The sequence below is a fragment of the Erpetoichthys calabaricus genome, chromosome 2 (genome assembly GCF_900747795.2).
Source record: "Erpetoichthys calabaricus chromosome 2, fErpCal1.3, whole genome shotgun sequence".
Taxonomy (NCBI): Eukaryota; Metazoa; Chordata; class Cladistia; order Polypteriformes; family Polypteridae; genus Erpetoichthys; species Erpetoichthys calabaricus.
Genome location: NC_041395.2, coordinates 317,202,412 through 317,220,898, shown reverse-complemented (window position 1 = coordinate 317,220,898; position 18,487 = coordinate 317,202,412). Strand labels below are relative to the sequence as shown.

The 18,487-nt window shown below is 40.6% G+C and overlaps 1 protein-coding gene across 1 annotated transcript in view; it reads left to right on the top strand.

Moving 5' to 3' along the window:
- The window catches only part of dnajc12 (DnaJ (Hsp40) homolog, subfamily C, member 12), a 71,244-nt gene that overhangs the window by 44,353 nt on the left and 8,404 nt on the right, over positions 1–18,487 (top strand). Inside the window, exon 4 of the mRNA XM_028795917.2 lies at positions 6,108–6,303. Within this exon, the coding sequence (XP_028651750.1) occupies positions 6,108–6,303 (196 nt within the window). The remainder of the gene's footprint in view (positions 1–6,107; positions 6,304–18,487) is intronic.

The following is an 18,487-nucleotide window of genomic DNA, read 5'->3' as shown; positions in this document are numbered from 1 at the left end:
GTCACCCAGTCAGAGGTGAGCAGAAGTGATGAAGATCCATTCAAGCAATGTGATGCTTCCAGTCTGCATGTGCTGAGATCTGTCAGACTGGAACTCCATTATCCATTTACAGAGGGTGCCTACAAGTCACAAGTCCTGGAGATTGGTGATTGTTCATAATAAAATAATAGCGTGGTGGCTATTAGGCTAAGGATCTGCACTGGTATCCGGAAGGTTGCTGGTTCGAATCCCCATTACTGCCAAAAGAGATCCTACTTTGCTGGGCCCTTGAGCAAGGCCCTTTAACCTGCAATTGCTCCAGGGGTGCTGTATAATGGCTGACTCTGTGCTCTGACCTCGGGTGGTATGCGAAAACAAACAAATTCCTAATACAAGAAATTGTTTAAGATGAAATAAAGAACAAAAAAATGCTGTTAAATGATGAACTGTAGTCTTTGAACAATATTCTGGCATTGGGGAATCCACTTGAATTATCTATGTGTGCCAAGATGATATGAATTTTAAGATATATGGCATTCTCAGTGGACTGGATGTACTGATATGCAAATAGAAAGTGGTGTACAGTACAGTAATCCCTCCTCCATCGCGGGGGTTGCGTTCCAGAGCCACCCGCGAAATAGGAAAATCCGCGAAGTAGAAACCATATGTTTATATGGTTATTTTTAGAATGTCATGCTTGGGTCACAGATTTGCGCAGAAACACAGGAGGTTGTAGAGAGACAGGAACGTTATTCAAACACTGCAAACAAACATTTGTCTCTTTTTCAAAAGTTTAAACTGTGCTCCATGACAAGACAGAGATGACAGTTCTGTCTCACAATTAAAAGAATGCAAACATATCTTCCTTTTCAAAGGAGTGCAAAGCAAGCAGTCAAAAAAAAAATCAATAGGGCTTTTTGGCTTTTAAGTATGCTAAGCACCGCCGGTACAAAGCTGTTGAAGGCGGCAGCTCGCACCCCCTCTGTCAGGAGCAGGAAGAGAGAGGAAGAGAGAGAGAGATAGAGAGAGATAGAGAGACAGATAAAAAAATCAATACGTGCCCTTTGAGCTTTTAAGTATGCGAAGCTCCGTGCAGCATGTCCTTTCAGGAAGCAGCTGCACACAGCCCCCCTGCTCACACCCCCCTACGTCAGCGCAAGAGAGAGAGAGAGAGAGAAAGTAAGCTGGATAGCTTCTCAGCCATCTGCCAATAGCGTCCCTTGTATGAAATCAACTGGGCAAACCAACTGAGGAAGCATGTACCAGAAATTAAAAGACCCATTGTCCGCGGAAACCCGCGAAGCAGCGAAAAATCCGCGATATATATTTAAATATGCTTACATATAAAATCCGCGATGGAGTGAAGCCGCGAAAGGCGAAGCGCGATATAGCGAGGGATCACTGTATATGAAATATTCTGTTTGATGTGTCTCAGTATCAGTCTTTCAAAGCATTTCATCACAATAAGAGTGTATCGAAATGGTCTGTAGTTATTAAGATAGACCACTTTTATTTTGTCAAGGGATAATTGTCATTTTGAAGCAGTTAGATTCCACAGATTCTCTCACCAAAGCGTTACAAATATCAAAGAAACTGACAGCTAATTCAATGCTTTAGACTTTCGAAAGCATCCTTAAATTCCATTTGGGCCTGTTTTCTTGTGGATGTTGACTTGCAGGATGAAAAATGTAATGCTTCAGGTATTCTCATTAAAGAGTTGGTGTTATCATGGTCAAAAGACATAGAAAGTGTTAAGGGAAAAATTTAGATGAGTTTGTCCATGTGCATCTGAATGCTCTGCCATATTTTCTGTATATCATAAATGCTGCTGTATTTAGTTTCCAGCATATCATGATACTGGCTTTTTGCAACTTATTTGTTTTCCTGAACTCATACTGTTACACTTGTACAGCTCCACCACTTGTTTTTTTTCCCAAACTTGTTGTGTCAAGTAAACTTCTGCCAATGAGTGTTTAAGACCAACTGTTGAGATGTTTAATGCAGCTAACCAGGAGATGCACATTTCTTACAAGACAAAGAATAAAAGCGCACTTGTTTTGTTATACATGAACCTTTTGTGAAAGTGCTTATTTGATACAGTAATCCCTCGCTATATCGCGCTTCGCCTTTCGCGGCTTCACTCCATCGCGGATTTTATATGTAAGCATATTTAAATATATATCGCGGATTTTTCGCTGCTTCGCGGGTTTCCGCGGACAATGGGTCTTTTAATTTCTGGTACATGCTTCCTCAGTTGGTTTGCCCAGTTGATTTCATACAAGGGACGCTATTGGCAGATGGCTGAGAAGCTACCCAACTTACTTTCTCTCTCTCTCTCTTGCGCTGACGTAGGGGGTTGTGAGCAGGGGGGCTGTTCGCACACCTAGACGATATGGACGCTCGTCTAAAAATGCTGAAAGATTATCTTCACGTTGCTATCTTTTGTGCAGCTGCAGCTGCTTCCTGAAACGACATGCTGAACGGTGCTTCGCATACTTAAAAGCACGAAGGGCACGTATTGATTTTTTTATCTCTCTCTCTCTCTCTGCTCCTGACGGAGGGGGTGTGAGCTGCCGCCTTCAACAGCTTTGTGCCGTGGTGCTTCGCATACTTAAAAGCCAAACAGCACTATTGATTTGTTTGCTCCTTTGAAGAGGAAGATATATTTGCATTCTTTTAATTGTGAGACTGAACTGTCATCTCTGTCTTGTCATGGAGCACAGTTTAAACTTTTGAAAAAAGAGACAAATGTTTGTTTGCAGTGTTTGAATAACGTTCCTGTCTCTCTACAACCTCCTGTGTTTCTGCGCAAATCTGTGACCCAAGCATGACAATATAAAAATAACCATATAAACATATGGTTTCTACTTCGTGGATTTTCTTATTTCGCGGGTGGCTCTGGAACGCAACCCCCGCGATGGAGGAGGGATTACTGTATTTGGATATTCAGTCCTCACACATTATACACTTCAAGTCAAAATTTTGTCGTTAGTACTAAAACATGAAAAAAGTTTGTCCTTTAGGTACATGTTCAACATTGCTTGCAATTCCTGTCATCCTACACTTACGTAGATTGTTTTAGACACGGAACACACATGAAATGCATGTGTTCCAAATAACGATATATTATTTACCCTATACAGCTCCCAGTACCTGACTCCCAGATAAACAAGGCTTGAGCTGGTAGAGCTTTTTGCCCTTCCTGCAGCGGTGGTGGGGATAGGATAGCAGGCTGCTTGCTGCTTGTGTCGATCGACACATTTACAAAACAAAAGACACTGACGGAGAGGTGCGAACGGATTTAAGGTTGGCCGGGATTACAAGTTTTTTCGTAGGCTTTGGTACTTCTAGTGTTAAGCAGCTGATAGAATCTGTAGCTCACCTTTGGACAGATTGAACACATCCAACTGCCATGCCTAGGAAAATTTCTCCAGCTGTTCTGAAAATGGTTATACAATTGTGTAACCGATTTCCAACCTTCCATTTGTGTCTAAGGTTTTGGAAAAGGTTGTTTTAGTCCAGCTTCACGATCACCTCAAAAAATTCAATTTGTTTGAAAAATTTCAATCTGGTTTCTGATCTTCTCACAGTACAGAGACAGCCCTGGTCAGAGTCACCAATGACCTCCTGATGGCCGCTGAGCAGGGCTCTCCATCACTCCTTATCCTTCTGGATCTCACAGCTGCATTTGATACAGTAGGTCATAATATTCTCCTCCATCGTCTCCACTATGTAATTGGACTTTCTGGCACTGCTCTGGAGTGGTTCGGGTCCTATCTCACAGATAGGGCTGAGTATGTGGCCCTGGGGGACGCTAAATCTCATACCCACACTGTCACCTGTGGGGTCCCACAAGGATCAGTCCTTGGGCCGACCCTTTTCAACATCTATATGCTACCCCTGGGTCACATCATCGGCAGGCATGGAATTTCATTCCACTGTTATGCCGATGATACACAGCTCTATGTGAGACTGGATTCGACCTCCCTTACACCTCCATCAACTCTTTCCTCTTGCTTGGATGAGATTGAGGCCAGGATGTCCAAGAACTTCCTCAAGCTGTACAGCACCAAAACTGAAGCTCTTTTAATTGGCACCCCCCATCAACTTCGTTCCTCTGTAAATTGTATTTCCTTTTCTGACTGTACCATTGCCCTCTCACCTTCAGTTACAAATTTGGGTGTCAAGTTAGACTCCCATCTGTCATTTGATACACATATCCATCACCTTTGTAAAATTGCATTCCTTCATCTCCGAAATATAGCCAAACTCCGTCCCTGCCTCTCCCTCTGTAATGCTGAAAAGCTGGTTCGTGCCTTTGTCTCCTCCAGGTTAGACTATTGTAATGCACTCCTCATCGGAATACCCAACAAGAGCCTTCAAAAGCTCCAACAAATTCAAAATAGTGCTGCATGGATCCTGATAAGGGTGCGGAAATATTAATACATTTCACTAATCCTTCGGTCACTTCATTGGCTCCCTATTCACCTCCGTATTGAATACAAACTTTGTCTGCTTACTCACAAGTGTATTCATGGAAATGCTCCACAATATCTTAAGGAACTCCTTATATTACAATCCACTACAAGAAACCTCCGTTTTGCAAATACCTACTGCCTTCACCCCCTTATGACCAAACTTCGTACAATGGGTGACCGAGCCTTTGCAGTGGCTGCTCCACGGCTCTGGAATGCCCTACCAGAGAGCCTGAGAACACAGCAGATTGTGGGCTGTTTTAAAAAACAGCTAAAGACTTTTCTGTTTAGGAAAGCTTATTAACAAAAATACTACTAATTATTGTTGTTTTATCTCTGTTTTTAACTTGTTTTGCCTTTGTTTAAACTTTGTATGTAGCACTTTGAGATTACAAATGTAAATGTAACTACAAATGTAAAGTGCCCTATAAATAAAATGCATTATTATTATTACTATTATTGTCAGGACCCCACTTAATCATTGTAAGACAATCATTCTTCTCCTATTGGCTTCCCTCTGCTGTGTGTATTTGGGGGTATTGACCACTTTAAAAAGTAAGTTGTCCTATTATTAAATTGTCCTAATATTATTATGGAACAAAATGTTAATTTTGGGTGGCTGCAATTCTTAATTAGCACATTTCCATGGAGCACATAATTAACTTAAATTCATGGGATAAAAGCAGAGTAAAAAATATGTATCACTGCAGTTGTTTCAGTGAGTTTTACTCAAGCATCCTGAGCAGCTTTAACATTTACATTAGAAAATACTGATGGTATTTATCAACTTTTTGTTATTGCTGTTTCATTTTTACTTACACTAGAAGCAAATCCTTTAAACTGAATTTGAGGTATATTCGAGGTATTGCATCATTTGCTGCCATTCTGTAATTGGACACTGGTATGGTGAACGGGCTGCAAAAAAATAAAATATTTCTTAAATTGTTACTCCTTAAAAGACATAGAAAGGAACCATATTTACACCAAACATTATGCAAGCTATTTGTTCTATACTAATTTTTCTTTTTTAAGTTTAATGTGCATAACCAGGCTTAGTGTAAACATCCCATTAATCAAACATTAAAGAAGCTTCTTTGGCTAAAGAGACATTAGTGTATGTTAGCATTTAAGTTTCTTATTTCCTTAATTATTGCCACTTTTACTCCCCCTCTATGTCTGCTTTCTTAAGGATCAAAACAGTAGTTGCTCCTCACTTTCGCCAGATTTTCTTGGATCCTCAGGTAGACTTAACGCTGTAGGTGATCAGTTATCATAAAAAAATAAGCATGCTCTCCGTTATTGATTTTTAGCTTATTGTCATTTCCTAGTATTGCATTTTTTTACTGTATTCATTGGCTAGTTTAATTGAAAGCATGACATTCTCTCATAGTAATCAGCTTCTGATGAAGTGCTACTTCAAATTCTAGGGCTGGTCTTTTCCCGTTCTCATTATTGTAAATATTTTGTTATTCTTATAATCTTAACTGCTTACTGTTGCGATGGACCCGCAGTGAGACAGTCAATATGATCCTAAAATCCAATTTCTTTCTTTCTTTCTTTCTTTCTTTCTTTCTTTCTTTCTTTCTTTCTTTCTTTCTTTCTTTCTTTCTTTCTTTCTTTCTTTCTTTCTTTCTTTCTTTCTTTCTTTCTTAGTCTATGCACTGGGCCGTGAAGAGTAAGAAGGAACCTATGTTGGAGGCCCCGGAAGAGCAGCATAATCACAGCTCCCATGTTTCCACAGAGGAGAGTAAAGGCTGTAATAGCAAATCAGAGCAGATTGATTCTCTTGATTCTGAAATACTGGCTGATAATCAGAAAGCTGACTCACCTCATACTCCATCCTCTCCAAGTAAGTACAAAGGGGCATTAAAGGGGTGTAACATAGAATTAAACACTGGATGCAGCCACATCATCTTTCACAAAGAGGTTGACATTTACCTCTTACTTTGACTGATACTGTCTGGAGAGTCTTCTGAGCCTGATCAGGTAAGTGAGTAAAGTTGTGTGCTGATTGCTGCATGCTGTCAAGCTAGCTGATTTGAAGACTTCTTTAAGGAGCACAAGGATGGCCTTTTGACACCCAGATATAGCACAATCTAAAGCCATGTTAAGTCTTGACAAATCCAGCAGTAATATGTGTCTTTGATGTGTTCACCTTTGATAACCATTTATTATCTTTAGGCAGAATGTGACACATAGCCCTGTCTATCAGAAGTATTCACTGGAATAAAATTCAAAACAAAAACAGTTCCTCGTACAATCTTCTTCTTCTTTCGGCTGCTCCCACCACACTGAATCAAATTTATCTGGCAGTGTTATAAACTAATAGGTCTAATAGATCTTCTTCTTTCGGCTGCTCCTGTTAGGGGTCACTGCAGCAGATCATCTTCTTCCATATCTTTCTGTCCTCTGTATCTTGTTCTGTGACAACCATCACCTGCATGTCCTCTCTCACCACATCCATAAACCTTCTCTTAGGCCTTCCTCTTTTCCTCTTCCCTGGCAGCTCTATCCTTAGCATCCATCTCCCAATATACTTAGCATCTCTCCTCTGCACATGTCCAAACCAGCGCAATCTTGCCTCTCTGACTTTGTCTCCCAACTGTCCAACCTGAGCTGACCCTCTAATGTATTCATTTCTAATCCTGTCCTTCCTCGTTAAAAACCAATGCAAATCTTAGCATCTTTAACTCTGCCAGCTCCAGCTCTGTATCCTGCTTTCTGGTCAGTGCCACCGTCTCCAACCCAAATAACATAGCTGGTCTCACAACCATCCTGTAGACCTTCCCTTTCACTCTTGCTGATATCCATTTGTCACAAATCACTCCTGACACTCTTCTCCACCCATTCCACCCTGCCTGCACTCTCTTTTTCACCTCTCTTCCACAATCCCCATTCCTCTGTACTGTTGATCCCAAGTATTTAAACTCATCCACCTTCACCAACTCTACTCCTTGCATCCTCATTATTCCATTGACCTCCCTCTCATTTACACACATGTATTCTGTCTTGTTCCTACTGACCTTCACTCCTCTCCTCTCTAGAGCATATCTCCACCTCTCCAGGGTATCCTCAACCCTGTGCTGCTCCCTACTATTGCTACAGATCACAATGTCATCAGCAAACATCATAGTCCACGGGGACTCCTGTCTAATCTCGTCTGTCAACCTGTCCATCACCATTGAAAATAAGAAAGGGATCAGAGCTGATCCCTGATGTAATCCCACCTCCATGTTGAATGCATCCATCACTCCTACCACAGACCTCGTACATATCCTGTACAACTCTTACATACTTCTTTGCCACTCCCAACTTCCTCATACAGTACCACAACACCTCTCGAGGCATCCTGTCATATACTTTCTCCAGGTCCACAAAGACGCAATTCAACTCCTTTTGACCTTCTTTATGCTTCTCCATCAACATCCTCAGAGCAATTATCGCATCTGTGGTGCTCTTTCTTGGCATGAAACCACAGTGCTGCTCACTAATCATCACCTCACTTCTTAACCTAGCTTCCACTACTCTTTCCTATAACTTAATGCTGTGGCTCATCAATTTTATCCCCCTGTAGTTACTACAGTCCTGCACATCCCCCTTATCCTTAAATATCAGCACCAGTACACTTCTTCTCCACTCCTCAGGCATCCTCTCACTTTCCAAGATTCCATTAAATAATTTGGTTAAAAACTCCACTGCCATCTTTCCTAATCACCTCCATGCTTCCACAGGTATGTCTTCTGGACCAACGCCTTTTCCATTCTTCATCCTCTTCATAGCTGTCCTTACTTCCTCCTTGCTAATCCGTTGCACTTTCTGATTCACTATCTCCACATCATCCAACCTCTTCTCTCTCTCGTTTTCTTCATTCATCACCCTCTCAAAGTACTCTTTCCATCTGCTCAACACACTCTCCTCGCTTGTGAGTATGTTTCCATCTTTATCCTTTATCACCATAACCTGCTGCACATCTTTCCCAGCTCACTCCCTCTGTCTAGCCAATCAGTACAGGTCCTTTTCTCTCTCCTTAGTGTCCAACCTCTCATATAACTAATCATACGCCTTTTCCTTAGCCTTCGCCACCTCTCTCTACACCTTGTGCCTTATCTCCTTGTACTCTTGTCTATTTTCTGCATCTATCTGACTATCCCACTTCTTCTTTGCCATCCTCTTCCTCTGTATACTCTCCTGTACTTCCCCATTCCACCACCAGGTTTCCTTTTCCTTCTTCCTCTGTCCAGATGTCATGCCAAGCACCCTTCTTGCTGTCACCCTTACTACATCTGCTGTAGTTTCCAAACTCTCTGGTAATTCTTCACTGCCACCCAGTGCCTGTCTCACCTTCTCCCTAAACTCAACCTTGCAGTCTTCCTTTTTCAACTTCCACCATTTGATCCTTGGCTCTGCCCTCACTCTGTTCCTCTTCTTGATCTCCAACATCATCCTACAGACCAGCACTTTGCAGTCGTCAATCTCCTTCAGATTGACTCTTCTGCACAGGATGTAATCTACCTGTGTGCATCTTCCTCCACTCTTGTACGTCACCTTATGTTCCGCCCTCTTCTTAAAATACATATTCACCACAGCCATGCCCATCCTTTTGGCAAAATCCACTATCCTCTGACCGTCTTCATTCCTCTCCTTGACACCATACCTACCCATCACCTCCTTGTCTCCTCTGTTCCATTCACCAGCATGTCCATTGAAATCCACTCCAGTCACCACTTTCTGTCCCTTGGGTACACTGTTCATCACTTCATCCAACTCACTCCAAAAATCTTCTTTCTCATCCACTGCACACCCAACTTGCGATGGATATGCACTAACAACATTCATCATCACACCTCCAGTTTCCAGCTTCATAATCATCACAAAAGAGTGTCTGTCTGACACTCTTTTCACACACTTGACATACTGTACCTTCAGAATAGCTCCTACTCCATTTCTTCTCCTATCCACACCATGATAGAACAATTTGAATCCACCTCCGACCCACTTGACCTTACTCCCCTTCAATTTAGTTTCTTGCATGCACAATATATCAACCTTCCTTCTCTCCATCATATCTGCTAACTCTCTCCCCTTACCAGTCATACTGCCAACATTCAAAGTTCTTACCCTCAGTTCCACTCAGTTTTCCTTCCTCCTCTCCTCCTGCCTCTGGACACGTCTCCCCCGTCTTCTTCTCCTTCTTCTTCTTTGGCCAACATTAGCCCAATTTTCGCCAGCACCCTGTTGGCTAACAGTACTGGTGGCTGTCATTGTTAACCCGGGGCTCAACCAATCCGGTATGGAAATTTGTATTGTTGTCCGCATATTGATTTCGCAAAATTTTACACCGGATCCCCTTCCTGACGTAACCCTCCCCATTTATCCGGGCTTGGGACTGGCACGAAGAAACACACTAGTTTGTGCATCCCCTGTAGCTGGGTTAATAGGTCTAATAGATGCAGTGTCCAAAACGCAGAATAATGTTGGCAGGTAGGAACTGTTAGTATACTGCGATGGATTGTCACCCCTTTAGGTTGAGTTTTTGTCGTGCAACTTTTGTTTTTTGGGATGAGCTATGTCAAAATGAATAAATTGGCTTTGAAATAGATTATTTACTATTCACTTAAATTTCTGCTACCACTTTCTATACATTAATCATTTTCTTATTTAGCACTTTGATGCTGATGGAAACACCTGGTAGTGTTCAGAAAGTCAAGAAGAAGCAGAAAACCAACAACTTCCAAACATTAAGCATTTGCCTATGCTGGTCAGCCCCCCAGCTGTTCCTTTGTTTACCAACAATATTATGAAGTCTATATGATCCAACAAAGACTGCAATGATATTGACAGACCAAGACCATCTCATGCGAAGTTCAGTCCTTTTCGATAGATAACTAGGAGAAATGGCTTGTTGCAAGACTGAACTGGCACTAATGGGCCAAAACATAAAAATAGTACATCTAGTATCTTGACATTTAATGAAGAAACACTTACATGAGAAGGGCACGTGTACGTTTATGGGTTGGGTTATATTATACATGCAGTATTAAAGTTGTAGTGGTTCATATGTTTTGAAACTGAACCATTAGGCATTAGTATTACGTACTCAAATCATAATTCCCTAGTATTTACTAAAAAAAGTAGTTAGAAAGACACAGCCAGTAGGCATAATTGATGTAGATACATATCACTGGTAGCCTTTAACAGTTTGATTTTGTCCCTAGCCATTTTACTTTCTCCATGCATAATAGAGGAGAAAGTATAGTAATGTTTTCAAAGTCTCACGGTGCCAATCAGTGATCTCATGATGCTGCTCTGTATGAAACATCTGAGCATCAGAGTTCAATTACAGTTGATCGTAACTCGTCTGAGCAAAACTCACAACAAAAAGTAGGCCACTGTGGCATCCTAACAAAATGTCAGCAATTTGTGTCTCTCCAGGACAGCACATTTTGGTTATAATGCAATCTGCTTGGCTGACTAGTAACACAAATATGAATTTGAAAGCTTATAAAAAGTGTCAGTTTCAGTTTTTGTCTGCACTTTTAGTTAATAGATAAATAAGGGGTGTACGATATTGGCAAAAAATTGTATTTCTATATTTTCTATGACTTTGACAATAACAATAATTACACTATTTATTGCATCCTTTTTGGAACATGTTTGTAAAAGTCTTAATGCTATAGCCTGGTCTTGATAATAGGATATTGTTGCTTACTAATGAGATAAATGGAAACAGCAGTTAAGGAAAACAGGTCTTATGTATTTACTTAAAACTGAATTAAAATAACACAAAATCATTAAAATCACCAGTCAAAGTATTACTGAGATCAACCGGTACAAGTATGAGTAAACCATTTCAAAGTGGCCTACAGGATTTACACAAAAAAATTGCACTAAAAAACAACAAAACTATTAAAATGATAGTATTTTAAATGAGATATGAACCCAAAGGGAACAAAATACTAATCATAATTCAACTACAGGGCATGAACATTACAGTCTGGATAAACATAAACTGCTATGCTGTAAGGTGGATTGTGCAGCATAGAAGCAAGAACAAAAATCTAACATACTGTACCATACTATTCTGTAAACACGTTCTGCCCAATACTGCACAAAGATACCAGGAAAAATAAAACTTCAGGTTGTGTGAAAGATGCACCAGTCTGTCCACAGCATCTAGCTTCAGAGGAGCATGGCTACCTGTTACAACATTTTCTCCGGTGCTGGAAGTCCTCTCAGATGATCTGCTGCAGGAAGGGATGCACATGAACTTTTCTGCAAGTTTATCCAATTTGGGGAAATATACTTCTTGTGTTTTCCACCACTTAAATGGATTTACATCTCTATCCACCTCAGGTATCATCAAATATCATCTTGATCTATACTGCTGAAATAATTAAAGGGACACTTTTTAATAGAGTATAGCATCAAGTCAGTGAAACTTCTGGGCTATTGATCTGGTCAGTTAAGCAGCAGAGGGATTTGTTAATCAGTTTCAGCTGCTTTGGTTTTAATGAAATCAACAAGAGGTGCACTAGAGGGGCAACAATGAGATGACCCCCCAAACAGGAATGGTTTAACAGATGGAGGCCACTGACATTTTTCCCTCCTCATCTGTTTTTTCACTAGTTTTGTATTTGGCTACGGTCAGTGTCACTACTGGTAGCATGAGGCGATACCTGGACCCTATAGAGGTGACACAGGTAGTACAACTTTTCCAGGATGGCATATCAATATGTGCCATTGCCAGAAGGTTTGCTGTGTCTCCCAGCACAGTCTCAAGGGCATGGAGGATATTCCAGGAGACAGGCCGTTACTCTAGGAGAGCTGGACAGGGCCATAGAAGGTCCCTAACCAATCAGCAGGACTGGTATCTGCTCCTTTGGGCAAGGAGGAACAGGATGAGCACTGCCAGGGCCCTACAAAATGACCTCCAGCAGGCCTCTGGTGTGAATGTCTCTGACCAAACAATCAGAAACAGACTTCATGAGAGTGGCCTTTGGGCCCTGTGTTCACTGCCCGACACCGTGGAACTCAATTGGCATTTGCCATAGAATACCAGAATTGGCAGGTCCACCACTGGCACCCTGTGCTTTTCACAGATGAGAGTAGGTTCACCCTGAGCACATGTGACAGACGTGAAAGGGTCTGGAGAAGCCGTGGAGAACGTTATGCTGCCTGTTACATTGTTCAGCATGACCGGTTTGGTGGTGGGTCAGTGATGGTCTGGGGAGGCATATGCATGAAGGGACGCACAGACCTCTACAGGCTAGACAGTGGCACCTTGACTGCCATTAGGTAACGTGATGAAGTCCTTGGACCCATTGTCAGGCCATATGCTGGTGAGGTGGGTCCTGGGTTCCTCCTGGTGCACAACAGTGCCCGGCCTCATTTGGGGAGAGAATGCAGGCAGTTCCTGGAGGAAGAAGGAGTTGATACCATTGACTGGCCCCCATGCTCGCCTGTCCTAAATCCAATAGAACACCTCTGGATCATTATGTCTCGAGCCATCCGACGCCACCAGGTTGCACCTCAAACTGTCCAGGAGCTCAGTGATGCCCTGGTCCAGATCTGAGAGGAGATCCCCCAGGACACCATCTATCATCTCATTAGGAGCATGCTCCCCCCCCACGACGTTGTCAGGCATGCATACAAGTACGTGGGGGGCCATATAAACTACTGAGTAGATAGATAGATAGATAGATAGATAGATAGATAGATAGATAGATAGATAGATAGATAGATAGATAGATACTTTATTAACCCCAAAGGGAAATTCACATACTACCGCAGCAGCATACTGATAAACACAATATTAATTAAAGAGTGATTAAAATGTAGGTAAAAACAAACAATAACTTTGTATAATGTTAACGTTTAACCCCCCCCCCAGGTGGAATTGAACAGTCGCATAGTGTGGGGGAGGAACGATCTCCTCAGTCTGTCAGTGGATAAAGACATTGGCAGCAGTATGTCGCTGAAGCTGCTCTTCTGTCTGGAGATGACACTGTTTAGTGGATGCAGTGGATTCTCCATGATTGACAGGAACCTGCTCAGCGCCCGTTGCTCTGCCACAGATGTCAAACTGTCCAGCTCCATGCTTACAATAGAGCTTGCCTTCCTCACCAGTTTGTCCAGGCGTGAGGCGTCCCTCTTCTTTATGCTGCCTCCCCAGCACACCACCGTGTAGAAGAGGGCACTCGCCACAACCGTCTGGTAGAACATCTGCAGCATCTTATTGCAGATGTTGAAGGACGCCAGCCTTCTAAGGAAGTATAGTCGGCTCTGTCCTCTCTTGCACAGAGCATCAGTATTGGCAGTCCAGTCCAATTTATCGATTACGATTTGGAGTTGCTGCAATGACATTTCGACAAAATGGACTAGCCTGCCACATCATTTTTACACTTTGATTTTCGAAATGTCTTTGAATTCAGCCCTCTGTAAGTTGATCATTTTCATTTCCATCAAACGATATGACATACTTTTGTTCCCAACACATCACCAGTCCATATCAGTATAGATACCTAGCATATTTTTTTTCCCATTGAGATCTGATGTGTTTTCAAAGTGTTCCTTTAATTTTTTTGAACAGTTTATTTTTCAGTGGTATTGTGCAGAAGTGTGCCTTCTCTGAATTCCTGTGTTTGTGTATTTTTATATATATATTTTTAATTTTTCTTTTTTGCTCCATCCCTCGTGTCATCACCTTCTCCAGCTTCTGCAGCCAAAGGGATGGGATGGAGCAAGGTGAGGAGGCGGGGATCTGTGTGAGTGTTTTAAATAATGAAAGAAAAAAAATGTGCTTTGGAATCGAGGACCCCTAATCAAGACAGCTTGCAAAATAAAAGGCGCCAGATAGGCATATGCTTCATACAGAAATGAAAATAATTTGGAATTTTGGTGCTCCATACTAGATCAGTTTCACATCACAGGAGGTGAAACGTTAGTTGTCAAGCTGTCTTTAACTGCAAACGATTTCCGACATAGTTTGAAGATTGCTGTCTTTTAAGCAAAATCAGTCTTTTCAAAGCCAAACTATCTCCATGTGAGTAAGGATGATCCACATCTTGCAATTAAATGTAACAACCTAGATTGTGAGGCTGTTTATCCCCTGGTGTTGTTTGCTCACCCAGGTTTAGGCAGGTATGCCAGCTTCACTTGTGGTGCGCTGACCGTGAACGCACGCACGGTAGTCTATCTTGTTTTTTTACATGAGACCGAGAATGTGCAGATGCTCAAGGCATGTTTTTGATTATTTTTTGCAAAGTGAGTAACATACTCGATAATTTCAGCCTGCACATTGTAAAACAACAATTAAGATAATATCATAGATGATACATATTGCACACATCTACTTTACATTGTGTACAGTAAGTATTTACAAGTTGGAACTGTTTATAAATAGTCAGACCAGTCTTACTTATGCAGATTGCTCAGAGTGACAGAAGGGTATAGGAAGTCATCACCGTCTTTCAACAGTAATGTCTTTTGTTATATGACATTCTGAAAATTTAGGCAAATGTAATTCAGTTTTCTAAAGTTTTTGAGAAGAATGTTAGAGGAGAATAGGGTCATTTTGTGTCACAAGAATACATTGAAATTCTTACTTTCCTGTGCTAATCAACATGTAACATGTTTTCATTCTTAGGCACTATGATTAATGAATATTTATGTCTCAAAACAGAGTTACAACACTCTCTACCAGTAGGAGACGTATTAAGCACCTGTAAGATGCTGGTGACTGTAAGCTCCTTGTACAACAATAAATACCTTATTTAGCTATGTGAACAATTGGATTTGTAAGCTTACTTGGGAATAACCAATCGCCTTACAGATCACAAAACAAACTGTGAACACTTGTGGTGATTTTGAAGAGTTCAGAATAAACACAGTTGTTTGAAGATGTTTCAGCTGCTTGTAAGTGCACTTCAAAGCAAAGAATGCTTTCAGAAAAGTGCTTTCTAATGCACTTTGAGATAAAGTTGCAGAAAGAAAATAAGCCATGAGGTGGTTTTAAAAAGGTTTCAACAGCTTGAACGACATCATTGAGAAGTGGAAGGTGAATAGCACCACCTAGACTTTGCCTAGATCATGCCATCCTTCCAAAACTGAATGACCAAGCAAGAGGGGGACTGTTCAGAGAGACTACCCAGAGGACAGTGATAGCTTTGAAGGAGCTACAGTTGTTTATGACAATGTCTGGTCATTGTTTGCATTAGACAACAACTGACCAAATTAAACTTTATGGCTAGTAAAATAGTACATCTGGCAAAAATAAAATACATCTTACCATCTAAAGAACACCATTCTCACAGTAAAGTACAGTGGTGGCAGCACACTGTTGTGAGTTTATTTCTATCCAGTTTGGATTAGAGCTGTTTTTAGGATAGAAAGGAAGACAGATGGAGCAAAACACCGGCAAATTCTTGAAGAAAACCTGCATCTAGATCATTGAAAATAAGAATGAGGTTCTCCTTTCAACATGACCCAAAGCCTAAGCAATAAAACAGTGGATGAAAGGCAAGGAAGGTGAATTTCCTTGAGTGGCCTAGCCAGAGCCCTTGCATAAATCCCATTGAAAGTCTTTCCCACCCTGTACGTTTGCAAAGTTGGTACAGATTTATCCAAATGTAATTTGGGCTAGAAGAACATGCACAAAGTAGCAACCTGGGTAGTATTCTCTTGTCCAACCCATTTGTTCTAGTTTAATTTTTTTTTTCTAGAGATTTTGGTTTATTTTTTTCAAATATTGAAAGCTACAATTGGTAAATAACAATGGAAAAATATTTAGGGCAAAAAAAGATGGAACGTTTTGTAGGAGATGGTGATGTTTTGCGTTCTTTGCACTATCGAGAAATATAAGAAAGCTAGGGTAGAAGAGTAACGATCAAAGGAAATGCATTACAGCTAGGGGAGGCTGTTGATTTGCATGTTATGACAAAGTGAAAGAAGCAGTGCCCACAAGGGTTCCCATTCAACCAAACATTTAGAAGCTTGTAGACCATTGGGATATTTAAACTGAAGTGCATGGAGACTACACAAAGATGTAGTCTATCAGTTACTTTAAAAAATTTCAGAAAATAAAGTGTGGAAACTTATTGAAGTACCTTAATGTCAACCAGTTTTCAGAAAATAGAAAAGGGTACCACAACGCCCAACACAGAAACATAATAAAATAGACCGCATATCATGCCAAACAACAACACGGCACAGAATTTTGTTATCCAGTAAAATAAAGAAAGCAACTTCTTACTTATCACTTCTGTCTGCAAGTTTGTTTGTGCTGAAGACCAGTGTACACAGACCTTTGAATAGGTTTATTTATCTACTTTGAAAAGACCTGTGCTTTAAAATCCTCATGTCATTTGACTTGCCATAGCCAATAGTTTCATGTCTAGTTTTAGCTTCAACAGTTTAGCCAAAGGAGAAGAGATGAGGCTGTAATAGGTGACAATGTTTATTTTCCAAGAAGTTACTTTGAATTTGTACTGGCTGATCACTCATGTCACCATAGTTGAGCTCAAAAGTGTAAGGGTCAGCACTTGTAAGAAAATCATATTATCATTAAGGTTGAATTAGGTGCAAGGCAGAAGCCATCATTGGACAGGATGCCAGTTGAATGACAAGGGTCATTCACATACAGCCAATTTACAGTCCTAACACACAGGGATTTGGGAGGAAAACCACACACAAATATGGGGAAAAACTCTTTACAGACAATGATCAGGCACAGAGTCTAACATAATTATCCAAGATCTGTGAGGCAGGAATGCTGACCACTGTGCTACCATGTGGATCATCATTATCATATTCTTTGTTTGCTTCTTCCTCTCCTTCTGAATTTGATAAGGTCACTGAAAGTTTAATTTTTGTGCACAATTATGTTTTTTTTTATTTGATTTGTTTTAACATTGATGGAATCTGTTATCAGATTAGAGCGCTCAGTACAGAAGGTACTGTAGAATATTCAGGAAGAGGTTTGTGGGCAATTAGCTGAGGTCTCCAGGATTGTGACTGCGTCTGACATTGTCTTTTGGACACCCCCCATTCTGAGGTTTATTTTCATTAGGAATGCTGCTGTTTTTGTTTTCTTCTTCTCTGTCGTCAACTGATCCTACTTATGTGATCGATTATTTTGTGTTTTGCATTTGCAATTAATTTAGACCACGTTGCAAAGATCTGTGCCTGTATTTGTCAAACATCTTGGAGTGGGAAAATGATCCAAAATGGCTTAAAAAATTCAAATTTGGTCCTACTCTTACTTCATTACCTTGTGGATAAGTGGGGATGCATAGGTGATTAACAGCGAAAAGTCACACAGGCACACTGAGCTCTCAATGATGTGCGGTGGGGTTCATGGCTGGTGAGGGGCTGACTCCTTCAGAGTCAGATTTACAAATATATGAACCCCAAAGAGTAACTCATTCACTATTCAACTGGCAGCCTGCACATTGACTACTGATTATGTTTCACATCTCATCAGCATTCTTTACACACACATCAGTAAGGCGCATATTTGAATAAGAAAGAACATTAAATTAATAGCGGCGAGAGAGAGAGGAGAGAGCGCATTTGCTTCTCAACTTGTGTTCTAAATTTTCTGTTGCAATTCCACAATTCATATTCTTTCAATAAAAATGAAAGTATTGAGTGTTGTATAAAAAAAAAAACGGATTTCAGTTTTGACCTTAATTGAAATATTTAGTTGTTTTTAAAAGCTTTTAATTCTGATGCTTTAATCAATTTTAATACAGACTGTTCAACAAAAGGATAACAAGAAAAACAAAAAAAAATATTTTATTTAAGGTCAAAATTTAGTTTTTAAATATTGGATTTTTTTTTTTCTTAGTCTGATCCCATTTTTTTATAAAATTGAAAACAGTTTATGGTCTTACCTTTATTTGTAAATGAAGTCCATGCACCTATCCTTCTCCACGAGAATCTCTGACACTTTCTTGTAAAAGTCCTCCTTATTTTCCTTTAGTTTTAAAAATCTTAATCTTCCATTTTGGCAGTCAGTCGGAACAAAAAATAAA